Source organism: Polyodon spathula, chromosome 3 (genome assembly GCF_017654505.1).
Source record: "Polyodon spathula isolate WHYD16114869_AA chromosome 3, ASM1765450v1, whole genome shotgun sequence".
Taxonomy (NCBI): Eukaryota; Metazoa; Chordata; class Actinopteri; order Acipenseriformes; family Polyodontidae; genus Polyodon; species Polyodon spathula.
Genome location: NC_054536.1, coordinates 24,577,167 through 24,594,511, shown reverse-complemented (window position 1 = coordinate 24,594,511; position 17,345 = coordinate 24,577,167). Strand labels below are relative to the sequence as shown.

General features: G+C 36.1%; 1 protein-coding gene across 1 annotated transcript in view; it reads right to left on the bottom strand.

Moving 5' to 3' along the window:
• The window catches only part of LOC121312885 (retinoic acid receptor beta-like), a 116,431-nt gene extending 115,978 nt beyond the window's left edge, over positions 1-453 (bottom strand). The window contains exon 1 of the mRNA XM_041244765.1: positions 206-453. Coding sequence (XP_041100699.1) covers positions 206-386 — 181 coding nt within the window. The 5' untranslated portion in view covers positions 387-453. The remainder of the gene's footprint in view (positions 1-205) is intronic.
• Between the last annotated feature and the right edge of the window lie 16,892 nt (positions 454-17,345).

The following is a 17,345-nucleotide window of genomic DNA, read 5'->3' as shown; positions in this document are numbered from 1 at the left end:
GTGTACAATGCTTCACACTAATGGGCTTCAGTGCACAGTGCAACAATACTATGCTTCCCTACGTCCTTCACCATCAGCATAAGAGTCTACAGTGTTGCCCATCACTCTCAGCCTCCACCTGCTGAATGCATCCCCAGTATTAAAATAGGCACATCTAAAAACCTACCTGTCATATGCCATTGAAATATATACAAACTGAACTTACTGGCAGGAGATGGGGTGCTGCATCCACAGGCTGGAGGGTAGCCCTGCAGCCTGTGGAGAGGAGGAAAAGGGAGTCTGCTAATCACTGAAGGGTATAGGAAAGGATAAGAGCCTGCAGGGTATCTGTTCATTTGGCCATCCACGGGAATGGGGCAGGACTGACTTCTGGCTGTCATCTCCATGCCTCCTAGGACCAAGGATGGTGCAGAGCCTCTAAATCATTCCTTCATGCCTGCAAGCTACAATCCTGAACAGCAAGAGAGGCAGAGGCAGAGGCAGCAGCGAACCATCCAGGCTACACATTGGCAAAAAATGAGACTGTCCATTGATTTCGACGTTGTGGTTTTTATTCTTCCATCTGTTTCTGAGTCTTTGTTAAAAAGCTCATGTGCATCTCTTGATATTTCACCATAATCCTCTGCCGTCTGAAAAATAAAGTCAAAAACATGTTATATATGTTATTATGTGAGCCTTGTTGGCTAAAAAAAAAAACTGAAACTACAAGACTCGGTGGTGATACCAATACAAAATGAATACAGGTTAAAGTGTAGTTGTTTCAAATAACAGTTTGTATCTTTGTGTTTAAGAATCACTCAGAATGAGTGCAAGTATCATAAAAATGTAAAAGGGACAGCAAAAAAACCCCAAAAAACTATGACAATGTAATTTAAAGCAACTGACGCATTCAAACATTGCTACCTAATTTCCACTATGCTAATTCAGACCACAGTAAGCCATTGCATTGGTCCTTCAACACAAGTAAAACCATTGTTTTCTTGATAACACTTCTCATCCAATGTGTCGTCATCATTATCATCATCATCTCTCGTGCAGTTACCCAGCCCTGGGCTGTACTTTCCCTTATGGAGAAGAAGATTCATTTTGAAGTTTTCACACATCCATGAGGGGAAGCAGCGAAGGTTATTAATTCCACTAATTTGACAAGATCCAGTCCTTTCATTTCAGAGAAAGTGTCTCTTTCTCTTCAACATATAAAGCTATTGAAAAAGAGGAACATTTCCTTGTTGGGTGGAAACAGCGGGTGCCAGTTTTGAAGAAAAAATAACAGTTAGGAAATAACAGCAAAGCATTTGTGTTGCTGTTATCTTCACATGTATATTGCAAACTAGTCATTTGTAATTTACTTATTCTATCTGTATATGTGGGTATCCACATTGCTAGCTTTGTAATTGTGCATATATTGTATGGCATTTGAAATGGGTAGAAAGTGCAAACTTCATCCCTAATCTTTATTCTAGACAATAAAAATTATGTGTTTGAAACTGAATTTAAGTTTATTACATTTGCAAAAAAACGCTGTTGTATTTTCTTACTTAAACTGTAAGTATTAGTACAACAACATAACTTTTTGTTACAAAGTTTAATGTATAAAGTTCAACTTGTGAACAACATTTCAATGAACTTACTGTTGTCTGTAATCACCAAGTTTTATTTTGTTACAAACCAGTATTCCTGGACAAATCAGAAATTTATATTTTATTAGCTTAAACCCATGTTATAAATGGGCAACTTTAAGGCGGTAGAGGGCCACAAAATCCACAAAAAACATATTTAGAAATATATATTATAAAACATACATCTTGTTTTTGTCAGTGTACAAAAGAATAGGGGGTTAATACATTATAATAAGAAATGTATATCTAACATTTTTTTCAGTTTCATTTAAAGTGAAATTTATGGGTTCAAGTTATATTGCCTATCCCTGCTATAACCTATGGTTGAATCCTACTAATTTATTAAAATCAGGCATCACATCAATGGATTTATTCATCAGTATCTTAGCATCATTGTGACAATTTTTACTTCCACTAAGCTCCTGTATGCTTTGTGTCTTCATTTTGTCAAGTGTACAGCAATATTCAGTTGTGCAATTGTAGTGAATATACTGGTGCCTAAGAAGAGAAACTTTTTTTTTTTTTAAATCAATTTCCATTGAATATTGCTTCACTGCTGCAATACATCCCTGAAGACCTACAGGCAACCTCATGCTGTCAAGCCAATTGCCAGGCCTGAGAAACGGATGTCACCAATCTACTGAATGCTGGAAGTAAATCCCTGCCTGGACTCATTGGGTGCCTGACCAATTGGAATTGCTGAAAGCAAACTAGAAGATTTGCCCCCCTAACCCTGCAGGAGAACAAAGGCCAATGAAAGCCTCTCTATGGGCACCCAGATCGGCAATTTGCTGCAATCTGTATTCAAACCATACTCACACGACTCACCTTGCACTACAAATGGCAGTGTTTCTACAAGTGGAGCCACACAAGTGCACCATAAAAGATGTGCAAATGATACTTTAAATATAACAAATTCTGCTTATTAAATTGTGGTTATTCATTGCATTGCTAATTCTCATTCTATACTTCTCTGTACATAGTGTGGATAAATGTCATATCAACATTTTCATGATACTGTCTAATTTACAGCTGTGGTGGGGATATTTGCTACTAACATGCTTGTTTTACTGAATATTTTATAATCATGTTAATTTAACCTGACAGCAATGCCCTTTAATCAAGGTTTGTTTGTTTAAGCCTACCTAGCTAGATGATGAATTAGGCAGTAACTTTAGAGAGCAGTTGGCTGATGGAAGTGGCGGTTCAGAATGTGCGTCCAGCTCATCTAACTGTTCAGTAGGAAGCTGATTTTTCCACTTCAAAACCACATCAAGTACGAGATTAGACGGATCCCCAATCAATCAGTTCCCGGACTCACAGATAAAATGAAAAGCAAATATACCCTCATAGCATAAATGTTGCTCCGCATTCCTGAGCAAGCAAAGGACATCCACTAATTGTCCAGCCCATCCGATTGGTCCATATAGAACTGTAAGTGCACAATGGAAGGAAACAGGAAACAGACTGGCACATCTGCACTGTCTTTAATAGTGAGTACTGAAAAATAGTCAAGCTCGCACTTCAATCACACATGGAATAAAACACACCTAACAGCATGCTCCCCAGACTAAACTTTGAAACCAGAAACAGCACACGACAAAAATATTATTTCATAATTATTTTCACATAGAAAATGCCAAACAATTTGACGAACATTTACAATGTTATGAGTAATGTAATTAAGATAACTATAAATTAAGTTATATTGCTATAATCTGGATGTATATGGAATTTTCCAGCATGCCATTAGTTCCTGATTCCTCTCACAAAGTCTTGGTTGGTCCATAAGTCTGTCATACTTGTCTGCTCCCTTCCGGCATATAAATGTTCACAGGGGTGTGAACAGGTCTATAAATAAACGGCAAATGACAAATACAAGTGTTTTATTCACGGTTTGCTACTGATGACACCAATGTATTACAATTGGTGTCATTAAATCAACATGTTATATGCTACATCCAGAATTTTCCAAAGCAATTCTGATTCTACACTTCAAGTCTATGACAACGTAAGCCGCCTTATTTGAGATGCATTCCATTCCAAAAGTTTAAACGCCGTTTGAAACAAAATGTGTTTATTAAGAGAGTTTTGATTTTATAATCCACAACTGTGCAATCTTTGGAAAAGTAATAAGTGACGTCAATGCAATTACCTGTGTCATGCAAACCATGGCATGGGAGTATGCCAGCGATGACAAAATGAATTCGCTAAATGTCTAATAGCCTGGAGTCAGGTATTAATTTTATACCACAAGCATTTATGTAAATTCATTTACTAGGTTTCTTGCATGCTGCAAGAATAACTAAAAACAATTATGAGTTTAAGATAATGACATTTTCATTAGCAGCTATTCTATTCTAGCTATAACATGTAATTAGGGTGGTCTATATTATTCAACTAAAGATTTTTTGGTGGTTTCTTAAAAAAAAAAAAAAAAAAAAGCTAATACATGTTAGAGATGAAAAGCATAATTTGTTTTCATGTATTTATAAAAAATACAAATACGAACAATGTATGACTATATAGTTTCATAAAATGAACTTTTAAATAATAATTGTGGAATAAGAAAAATTGTATATAGGTCTGGCATGTGTGATTAATAAAATTTTGGGAAAAACAATGGTAGCCTGTGGCAAAGGTGAGAACAAGAGCAAGGAGGTAAACACTGAATAATGAAAAGACGACAAGTGCTAAACGTGCTGGCTCAAAACCAGCTAGATTCTTGTTTTGTCTAGTGGAATTATTTTTTGTCTTGTTTGGCCAACGTGCCCCTTTGTTTTGTTATCGTGTGTTTTTTTTTTTTTTTTTTTAAACTGTTTATTATTTAATAAAACACTGAGCGCAGCCATAGCGCTTCAGTTTCACCCCATACCTTTGTTTTGACTACTGCATCAGGGTTGCCAGATTGCTGCAGAATTTATAGCCCAAAGTCACTTCAAAAACAGCCCAAAAACAGCCCAATTATTTGTTTTAACCGAAAGCAAGCTTAACACGTAGGCATATGCATAAAAAACAACAAGCAAAAGCTTTCGTAAGAAAAGATACCTGGTATAAATTTGATAAAAAACTACAAGCCCCAGTACAGCTTCGTACGGAATTCGTACGGAAGCTCTGAAGGGACAAATAAACATTCATACCAGGCCAGCAACCGACTTACAGCGTGATCCCTTTATTGAAATACTAATGCTGGTACTGTATCACAAACAATATTGCAAACAAGAAAACAGTTCAATCTTTTAAAGTTATACCACTAATCTAATTATATTATCAACCCGCGACTCCTTAATATTTCCCACGGCTGTGTTTTTGAAGTAGCCCAATTCTGCGGGAAAAATGTGGACCCGGCAATATTGTACTGCATCCTGAACCTGACGTCACCACCCACACTCCACACAAAGCTATCTGTGACATAGCCCTGTCCTTGTTTTGCTCACAGAGGCTTCTAGAAGTATGTAATGAAATATCCTGTCATGCTTGACTGATGTCACACCTTGTCTACTGATGGAAAACTTCACCGGAGTATTTAGGAATGAGAAAAAAATGTAACAATGAACACAACCTTGGGAAATGTGAGTCTGAAAGGTCAATATTACTGTATGACAGTAACATATTGGCTGTATGCTTTCAAGTGTAATTAATCAAGGAAAAGGCTTGGGGAGGTCAACTCAAATTCATCACCCAAAATCAGTTTACTAAATCATTTTTACACATTTATTAAAATGCATCACAATTTATTGTTCTCCATGTAGTTTTCCATGCAGCCTCTCCCTATATATATATATATATATATATATATATATATATATATATATATATATATATATATATATATATATATATATATATATATATATATATATATGCACACACACACTAACACATAAACTTTTCTTTTTGCACATTATGGAACTCCCCAGTATGAATAACACTAAACAAGATTGTATCATCTGGCCTACAAGTACAACTAGCAAACTAGGACAGTACAGCTATACTCAGCTATAAAGTATTAGACTGACTGTATTTAATTCTGAGTTCAAGACTGACTGTATATGATTGAAATGAAGAACAGCTTTAACTACCTAATGCAGAGGTTTCAACCCTGGACATCAAGTACCCTCATGTGTTTGCCCATGTCCATGCTTTTGTTTCAACAGCTGAATATTTTGTTTTAAACAGGTAAGACCACAGACAACAGACCATATATTTAAGATAGCTGATGGGCTGATATTCAAATGGGCTGAACTGATAATTCGATGTCTTACTGAATCATTGCTTCAGCTTCAAGCACACCGTAATGAAGTTTCTAGAACAGCTGGTTTTTGCAAAAAAAAAAACAAACAAACACAGATACAGTAACTGGTTGAAACAAAAAGCTAGACCACAGGGGATGAAAAACACTGATTTAATGGCAGTATTTGTACAAAGCAACCTCCTGGATGAGTAGGGTTCTAAACAACATTGTGTGGACACTGTTTTTATTTATTTTTTAAGGAAAATGGGGATATTCAATCTAATTATACAACAGTACTTTATGACCAATGCTATTTCAATGCTCAGTGCGGAATTCAATCACCTTCTACAGCCAAGTTTTTTTTTTAAAGGCATAATGAATGTAAACACAAAGGTTTGGCTTTTTTGCTATCACAGTGGTGTGTTGTCATATTTGTTGTCCCCACTTGACTGTGATTGGTTATTCCACCGAGGGTACCAAAACTTCAACCCATACAAATGTTATTTAAATTTAAACGTTGTTCAAGGGATTTTTTTTTTAAAGGTGTGTAAATCCCTATGTAAAAAAGGAAAAAAAAAAAAAATCAATAAATGCTGGAATGTTATCTCTGTTGTATGTCCTTTAGTTATTAATTTTCACTAAAAACCTAAATGTAACTGGTACTCTGCAAATTTGAAAGACTTGGCTCTATTTTACTTCTTTGTCACGGCAACTCTTAGTTATAACTGGGTATAAAAGGTGCCATATTTATAAAAAAGAAAGGCATGTTTTTTTTCTTAACGATAGAACGTTCTTTTAAAAAGGTGGACAATATGTTGTTTATACACATTTCAGCTGAGGGCTAGGCTGAGCCAACCCAAATGGTGAAAATCTTACATTGACCAGTTGCACCACCTGGCTTACTGTCATTGAGTATTATAAATCTGTAATTAGTATGTAATGCAACCTCTGCAAAACTGCATACATGCCCTGCAGTAATTATGCAGTCTGTACCATGCTTCTGCCACACTATTATCATGCTTGATGCCCACTTTCTTTTTTACAATCTGGTTACCTTACAGACTTTACTTTTTACCAGAAATCAGTGCCAAATGAAATCATACTGCAGTCTGTTAACCAACCCGCTGGTAAAAGTCAGACTAATTAGTGAGTCATCAACAGTTACAATATAATTAACTCTTTTCATGAACTTTTAGCCATACAGAACCATTTATTCTTGTAACACATGGACCTGAGCCAAGACAAATATTATTTTATTCCACTCCTGAGATTAAAAAAAAAAAAAGTGCAGCATATTTTTTTCTATTAGCTAGCCTCAAAGATCTAAGTGGGGAGAGCTTGTTGGAAGTGCCTTTCCCATTGAGAACCATTGTCCCCTAAACACAGCATTTTGTAAATTCAACACCTTGTATTTTCCTGAGCTGCAAGGAAAGTGTCATATCATTGTCCTGGTTTCCCATTCCCACCTTTGCTGCACTCAGTGGTCTTGTAAGGTCTTGTTTCAATGTGTAACTGCAAAAGACTTATATACATATATTGTTTTCATTGCAAGCAACAATAAATCACTTTGTCTCACATAAGTCATATAAATGATTCCCCCAAACAGGAAATTATATGCGACAATCAAAAAACAGTTCTACATTAAGTTGATTTTCTTTTTAATGAATTCATAATACAGTATCTATTGAAATAGACATGCATATTGAATAGCACTGCATTCTTAGATTAGGTCCCATAGGAAATATATTAGAGATAAAATATATAAATGTAGAAAATATACCTGATGATGCTTTTTGTTTTTAAAATAAACAGAATCCCAATGCAAGACCAGCAATTGGAGATACTGAATCTATTTCATTTGAAATGAAAGCCACGGGCAGTCCGGTGCTATATACAGTATGTCCCTCAATGTAACTAGACTTCTAGACTATAAAACATCAGGGGACTGAATTCCTTTTCATTGAAACTTAAATTTGTTCTGACCTATTTATATTAAATCGCAGAGATAAAGCTGCTACATAATAGAGTAGAGACATGCAATTGTCTGTTTTACTAGAGCTGGGATACACGTTGGGTGTAGACAAGCATTTCTTCATGTAGAGTAACTAAATTCAGACTAGCTGATTCAGTCGAGGTCACGTCCCCTAGTCCTTTCCTGCAGCAATACAATGCTGAATATTTTAATGACTCCGTTGTATTTAGCTCCAAACGTAATCTGAAAGGACCACCTAGAATGTAATGAATTGCTGGAATACTGTATTTGTTTTCTTAAACTTTATGAAACCCCAAGGAGGCCAGGCACTGATTCAATAGACAGAGAATGTAATAGAGTTGCCTCAGAGTTAAATAACAAAAACCCTGAAGTCTGAACCAAGAAACGTAATCCATATCCTCCAGGTCCTGAAATATGAATTTACAGCTTCCCCTGTCAAGCAGTGTTTTCGATTCTTCTGATAAACTGGGATTCTGTTAAACTGGTACTCAACAGCTGTGTGTCTTACCAAATATAGCCTTTTTTATTTTTATACTTGACTTCATTAAACAGGATTTCAAAGAGAAAAGGGAAAAGACCATAAATATAACTGTCTGCCAAATCAGTGGTTACATTCTAGCAATTAGCTACAAGCAATACTAAACCTTTGCCTACAACTAAACAGACAGTATGACAAACATAACTAGCAAATCTATCAACATGCTCAAACAGTTACAACTTTGTAGGTTTTATTATTCTTATTGGAGGAGCTTGTAGGGAACAGTACACTGTTTAAAACAGTAATAGATACAGTAACTGTTTGCAGTGAGCAGTGATGCACTTTGACATGCTCAATGTCAGACTGTTTATAAATGTGTGGCAAACAAATAAAAAGTAAGTGTTGGATTTTATCTACTAGTGTGCATGTTCGTTTAGGCTTGTTTATCTCTTAATAGCACTGGCAACATTATTACTGGTCACTGGTCTGAAGATCTTTGTTATTTTACCTTCATGCAGAAACTCCATATTTTTTTAAATCCAACGCTGTATAGAATTGATGCTTTATGGTACAGTACCTCATAACTTCCTCTGACAAAGTGTCCTTGTGGCAGGGCAGAAGCCCTGCATGTGTAAATAATGTGGGAATATGAAAGTGATTGTTAGATATGGCAGGGCTGGAAATTAAGATTCCAGCCCTGCTTGTCTTGGGTGTGTTTGTGGTTGGCAGGGATAGGGTTAAGTCCAATCATTACAAAATAAATGTGCAGAATGTAGCCAGGTGTTGATTGAATTATTAGTTCTCAATCAACCCCGGCCACATGGTATTTAAGGGAACTCACTTTTGAGAAAGAGCTTTGGGAGAGAGACACATGCTCTTGCAATGTTCATTTGAAAACCTCACTGATAACACTGTTTGGGTGAGGGTTCTTTTTTTTGTGAAATGTGATTGTTTTGTTACAACCTTTACTTTGCTCTGTGAGCTGTGTTTTGTTTTCTTATTTTTGTTTAATAACCCCGTGCAGCAGAGCTTAAACTGCAGTTTTACTGTCTCTGACTCTCTGTCCACCCAGGCACAGTCCTAAATTAGTAATGCTGTTGAATTTTAAAGCCTTGTTTATTTTTCCTTTGACAGTAAAGTTCACATGAGATACCGTAATTTAAACATAATAAGCAACTTGAATGTATACGTGTTACACAGTTTGCACATTGCTGTGCAGTGTTCTGCTATCAAGAAAGTTTTCTTTTTTAAATTAAAAACTACGTTTTACTAGATTTCGTTAATGTTTTAAATATAATATATATATATAGATTATATATATATATATATATATATATATATTATATATATATAATAAGATAGTAAGATTTGCAAAAAACATAAGTTTACCTTAGTAAAAGCATAGAAAGGTGTTATAAAGCATTGTGAAAGCATAGGTATGTACTGTAAATCCTATCAAAGTGGTAAAACATTAAAAAACATGGTAAGCCATAATAGACTTAGGTAAATTCATAGTATAATCTTGCATAGAAAAACTGCAAAATTACTGCGCAAATTTACTGCTGTTAACTTTTATAAGGGTTGTGTCTGAAATAAAGAAAGATATTGAGCAATTACAGATCGAGGAGTAGATCAGTGAGCAACATGTAAAGTATTTCATGGTCATGATTGCAAAATACCCAAGAGCCATAATTAGTATACAACTGAGAGACCACCAAGAAACAGTCTCTCATGATCTCAGGCCAGCTCTGATTCATGTAGATGTACTATATATATATATATATATATATATATATATATATATATATATATATATATATATATATATATATATATATATATGTAACTGATCCTGCAACTTACGATTCATTGCCCCCTTAAAACAGGACCCAGGACAAGGAAATGGAATTTTAAGCGCTTGCGCACTATTTTTAATAATCACAAGAACAGAAAATAACCAAACACAAAATAATCCCTAGCTCTAATCGAGCACTAACTACACAAAAACGATTACCCTACCTACTACTGGACAGCTAGGCTGTTTAACGGTTAAACAAAACACACACCAAGGTTTTCTCACACACAGTACCTTTTTGACGGTTGCACGCACGCACGCACGCACGCACGGCACGCACGCACGCACGTACACACTCACAACCAGGCTCTTCCCATTACAATCTCAAGCACACTGCCTGCTTTCTTTAAATACGCTGCACCTGGCTCTAATTTACAATTAACACCAGGTACAGGGGATAACTAATAATAAAACAATTAAAAAATTAACAAACAATTAAACACCAAATGTGCATTCACACATGTCTTTTGGCAAGGAAAACTTAACCCCTTCCCTGCCGTATTACTATATATATATATATATATATATATATATATATATATACGTATATATATATATATAATATTATATATATATAAATATATATTTACATAGACTTTATGTATTGGATAAACTTGCATTTCAAGAGTGTCATTGAAGTTAATGATATGGTTTGGATAAACTTGCACTCAAGTGTCATTGAAGTTAATGATAGCTAGAGCCCCGTGTTTTTTTTTTTTTCTTCTCACAAATACAAAATAACACAAAATAAAATGAAATGCAACATATAAAACTGAATAAAACAAAAAATCACTATAAAGCAAACATAGAAGGACATTTTTAAATAGGGAGATTTAAACAAAAAATACTTTAAATAAATACTGTCAAGTTAAGTTTATTCATAAGCAGTCATTATTAGACCAAAAACTCCTGTCATCACAGCTGTATATATTTCTTCCATATCCGCAGTATGAATAAATAAAAAATCCTTCCAAACTGACAAAAATAAATAAATACTGTGATTTCGTAAATTTAGTCAATTTGTCACGAATGTTATTATGTTGTTTGGTAGAGCACTCTTTATAGAATGGAAATGTAATCCAGTCCTGGTTCCTGGTGCACCTGATAAACCAACATAAGATGTTGGTTTATCAGGTCCAACATAAGATTCACAAAACAAGCAGAATTTATTATCGCAGCAGCAGGTGTAGAGCACCGCTGCACTTCATTCCCAGCACCCCTAGTTCCTGCGCCCCTGATATATTCTTCTATACTGGCATAACAATTTTATTTAAAGCCACCACCTGATAGATCTTGGATAAATGATTGCTGCTAATAGAACTCAATTTTGGTGAAAGGTGCTGTAGAGAGAAACACAGAGAAAATACAATACTGTCTCTTTTAATACAAAAAGCACATTGTGTAATACACTTTCAGTTTAAATCATGAACAAATGTTTTGATAAATGCTTAATGCAAAGTATCAACTGATTGCCCCCATTTTCTTAAAACAAAGGATAACATGCAGCAATTCATTGCACTCCACTGTTTTCCATCACATTTTCATTCAGGCATAGCATAATGTTAGAAGTCAATAAATGAAGCATATGCTTCAAGGCTAAATATGTTTCATCTGCCAAAATTCCAATGTTGAGTTATCATGTGCCCAACCAGCCAAGAGTCATTTAAGCTTCTGAAGCTACTGGTAAACGCAACAGCCGAGCAAAAACATCTGTGTTGTTTTCAGTTCCTGTTTTACATGTCTAGTGTGGTTTAAAACTGTCTCTTATTATTAGGAGAATGTACTTGTATTTTTGAAGAGAAGCACTGCCTTGAGATTTTTGTACAATAAGCTATTTCTTGCTACACTGAATTTTGACTCATTCTTTGCTACATTAGACACTGCCTTAAATCTGCAAGATGCAGAGAGCTGAGATCCCATAAGGATATTATGAAACTGTCCTAATTTCTTGTAAAGCACCTGGGTCGGACACCCAATTTTTACTTAATGGGAGGTACAGACTTTTTCTTGTGCTTAAGTTCATGTCAGAAGATAGATGCCTTAATATCTTCTGTTATTTTAGGTGAAATTCAGTATTTGCAACTGTATTTGTTTTGCCTAAAAATACAAGTAATATTTGGTAAAGAAAGATATAATAATCATGCAAAAAAAGCTTTTAAAATTAACTCAAGCAAATATTTTTAACTCAATATATAATATTACATGTGGTTGAGGGCAGCAGCCCAATGATGCTTTAATAATAATAATAATAAATAATAATAATAATAATAATAATAATAATAATAATAATAATAATAATCTCTCACAATAAACATATTCGATAATAACAATAGGCTCCACTTACAATTCATCAGCATGTGTTTCCCACTTACTGTTTATAGATATTGCAAGAAAGTGTCAGAGGAAAACTTTTTAAGCAACCATGTATCCAAAATCTTCTTCTGATTCCAGAATGGAAATAAACCATCAATTATGAGTGTTAAAGGTTAATATTTAGTCATTTTTCCAGTAAGACAAGTCTGCTGAGCTAAAAAAAAAAAAAAAAAAAAAAAAAAAAGTCCCACAATTGCAGAGTTCCAGTGTATTGTCCTGATACCTCTGCTTTCAATGTCAGCTCAATAGATTTGGAAGAAATGTTGCTCTGTGGTCCAGCAGTACATTAACAACATTCTACCCATTGCAGATACAGTGCCATCTGCTACCCTATCAAATCACTGCAAAATCATTGTATAACCCCTGCATTTCCACTGAAAATTGTTTGATAAGGGTCTCTCTGGCCACTATAATGTGATACACAGCACTGCTGTCCATTACACAGTGATGTGTATATACAGTTAATCAAGTAAAACCATATAATAGGTTGATACTGCAAAATAAAGAATGATACACGTTTCCAACTGCCAGAATTTGTTGCTTTCTGAATTAACCTCAAATAAAAAAGGTTGCTGTTTATTTTAGCAACTAGAATAATGAATTATAATAAATGAAACCAACTGCAACACAATAATAAATGTTATAAGGTGTCAGCTATGCCTGTGTGTGTTGTATTTTAATGTATTGTATAAATGCACAGTTCTTTCAACTATCAATGGTTCACAGCTTTAAAAATAATGACAGGGTAGTTATCATACAATAATTTTATTCTCCATATTTAGGCTGTTGACCTTGCCACACTCATCAACATACTACCATAACAGGAAAAAAAAATCCATGTGCAGTGTAAACTACTAATGTGACTCAGATTAGTTAGATGCAGCAAGGAAACCCCTTTAACCTTGGCAAAGGATGTTTACAAAGAAAATAGATAAAGTAATCTGGATTTGTACAGGATGCTTCTACATTCAGCTCTTATTTTCACCATTTAGAAAGCACTTTCATGCTGATACATGTTTGGTCTGGAACCCATGATACACCATTAAAGACATACATGTGATTCCTGACTTACCTGCTTTCTAAGAGAGTGCATCAGAATAACTGCTCTAGTGCATATTTAAATCACCAGTGAACAAATAAAGGGATTGAACATTTGGCTGCTTAGGCAGGAGACAAGGCGATGTATTCAAGGGATTTTTTTTACTGGTTTTATAAACCAAATGGCAGTGTCATAACTTGTTTCTGAAATACGGTAATATGCCTTCATGCCATCTACATTGTCTAAAAATGTTGATACGCAGTTATAACAACACATTGTATGCACAAAAGGTTGGTTTGGGGTTAGTCCTTTTTATCTATACAAAGTTGTTTTGTTGTAAATTCTTAACAACATATACATCAAGATATATTAAAATATTTGGATCTGGGGTAGCATTACTACCCTGGAAGGGGGTTAATTAAATTCTGTCTTTATTTAGTATATCCACCCATTCTTCCCTGGCCCTTTCCCACTATATATATATATATATATATATATATATATATATATATATATATATATATATATATATATTATATATATATATGTGTGTGTGTGTGTGTGTGTGTGTGTGTGTGTGTGTGTGTCCTGACCCTATAAACGTCACCAGAGTTACTCTTGGATTGAGCACTCATCGTGGGCCTGACCCTAGCCAGGACTGGGATCAATCCAATTATGACCTCTTAACCCAAATCATCAATGCTAATAACCACTTTACCATTCAAGATATAAATTGAATACCCTGGAGCAGACTCTCTCTCTGGAAAGCACTTACATTTAACTTAGTTAATTTTTTTTTTTTTTTAAATTGGCCAATATGGGCGTTAAAGCCCAGTGTTCTTATCTCTGAATATTCTTCAGAAACCCCCCCTGATAATTTATGGCGATTTAGTTATTGTACTTGACATGGGTTTCCCCAGGGGACCCATCTGTTGCTCTATACAGATCTCTAAATAGGCACTGCTGTTAAAACATTTATTGCAGGCTTCAGTCTTATAATGCTACTATCACAGACGACTATGATGGACAGCTCCATTCTCTAATTAAATACCAGAAAACAAACCAGCAACTATTTTAAAGCATGTTAAATATTTAGTGATTAATGTGCACAGTAAATAGCCCTTTCTTATTTTACAGTACACAAACTTTCATTTTGGTGTGGAAACATATTAGTGATTCAGATTGTAACAAGGCGAGCAGCCCTGTATGTTTAGTTGTTTATTTTTAGAACAGTTTCCCCCTCCGCCTGTGTTATTTTGTATTTGCTTATTTATTTATTGTATGTTTATTTATATGTGACGGCGAAGCGCCGTGTTTTGTTTATTGTTTTCTATATGTTTTGCAGCATGGATTTCCCAGCGAACTGCCCCCTTCCACCAGAGGAACGCCTGCTGAGCCCACCCCCACTACAGCTTGAGTGGGAGGAGCCCTAACATCCTGCACCTGAGTGGGAGGAGCCCGAACATCCTACGTCTGAGTGGGAGGAGATGGTGCGTCCACAGCCCAAGAGGCCTGCCTGTCGCTCTGCACTGCCTGGGGCTGCCTATCGCTCCGCATCGCCTGAACTGCTTGTCTCTCTCTTTTATCCCCTAGGGTTGCCAAAGATCCCGCTTCGCCTGGGGTTGCCTGTCTCTCCTCCGCTTTGCCTGGGGTTGCCTGCCTCTCCTCCTGCTTCGCCTGGGGTTGCCTGCCTCTTCTCCGCTTCGCCTGGGGTTGCCTGCCTCTCCTCCGCTTCGCCTGGGGTTGCCTGCCTCTCCTCCGCTTCGCCTGGGGTTGCCTGCCTCTCCTCTGCTTTGCCTGGGGCCACTACCTGGCTTGCGCCGCCTGGAGCTGGGGGGGGGGTCAGGAGACCAGCCGCACTTTCGCGGCAGGAAGTACGGTGGCCGGAGCCCCACAAAGGGGAGCTGCTGGCCATGAAGAAAGGGGTGGGGGAGGTCAGGAGACCAGCTGCCCCATCCGCACTTTTGCGGCAAGAGGAACAGTGGCTGAAGCCCTGGAAGAGGGAGCTGCCAGCCACAAAGGAGTGGGGGCAGGAGGACCTCCCACCATGGCCACCCCAACCGATTACTCCAGACCCCTCTTCCGGGACTCTGAGACTGAGGGGGGAGGCCCTGTACATATAGTTTATTTTTAGAACAGAGTTTCCCCCTCTGCCTGTGTTATTTTGTATTTGCTTATTTATTTATTGTATGTTTATTTATATGTGATGGTGAAGCGCCATGTGTTTTGTTTATTGTTTTGCAGCATAGATGGGAAGCCCCCATTCACGTTGATTTAAACCTTGTGTTAATGTGTGGCTGTCCGCTAGTGCATTGGTAAACTAACTGGCAATCACACATATGAATAAACTCGTGCAGATTGTGGCCGAGGGGGTAACAGAATAATTATGAACTAGTTAAACCTCTCGTCCACTGTATTTAAGCCTGCAGCTCTCCCTGGCCTGTAGGTGGCTGTACGGAGAGCGAGAGTGCGAGCAATTTAAAACGAAACCAAAAGCGTATATGATCAGTGAAGGTGATTGCCCAGCCTGACCTGTAGCGTAGTTCTAGTAGTTTGTTTCGTGTTTATTTTTGTTCATTTATTTTTTATTATTTCAAGAGTGTTTCCTGTTTAAACATTTTTTTTTGTTCTTTAATAAACGATGCAAACGCCATTGCACCGTACCCGTCTGTTGATCCTCCTTCTGGTCTGACGTCACCGCAACGCCATTCCTGCCACACAGATTTAAACCACACAAGAAGTTTACCAGGGTTTTTTTGTTTGTTTGTTTGTTTGTTTTTATATGAAAGCGGATTACTGCGAAGCAGTATGGATATTTAGAACATTCATATGTAATGTGCTCTGAGTTCATCATGTTTTTAGGAATGGTATTCTTATGGTTTCAGTAAATGAACTATTAGACAGGATAGGATTTCTGTCAAGTATTTTATTAATTAAACAAAAATGACATGCTAGCCTGCTAACAAAAATAAAAACAGCATTTTTTTTTTCATTAAGAGATAATTTAAGGACGACACAGAAGACCATTTAAGATAATTTTCTGTGGCAAAATGTCCTACAAACAACATAAACTCTTTTCAGTTCCTATAGCAACGGTCCTTTTCTTTTTCTGTTGATAATACTATTTTAATAAATGCAATAAGGTTGTACACTAAGATGCTATCTAATTACTTAAAATTACCTGGTACAGACTGTTCAAGACTGTGTTCCTTAATGCTATATAAATTAAACCTCCTGTTCATTCCCCCTCGCATTCTCTGTAATAGACATCTTACATGACTAGTTTAGGTACTTTCAGCATTTGATTGAAATTGACAATTTAAAAGAGATTCAGTACATAGTCTTCATTAACAAAGGTTATGGTTGTACACAACTGTTCACAGACGGAATTAAAATACAATATACATTAAACAATGTTTATTTTTATATATAGTAGACGGTCATAAACATGGAACCTGGCAGTTCAAACTGACCTATGAATCATGTTTTCATTAGTTAAATTACTGCAGCTAGCCACTGTATAAACTTTAGTACATAATTATACTGCTTGATAAGTTTGTAAAACATTTAGAACGATAGTATCTCGGCATCTTCTTTTCAACGGGTTAAAAAGGACATTTCTATCATAGTAGTATAGGACAGATTGCAATCAAGCTCAGCTCACTAGTCTAGAGATCAAACATATAAGCATCAGCAGACGACTTGACCTTAACATGGGAAAAACAAAACTGTCTCAAAGCCATGATGGTTTCTC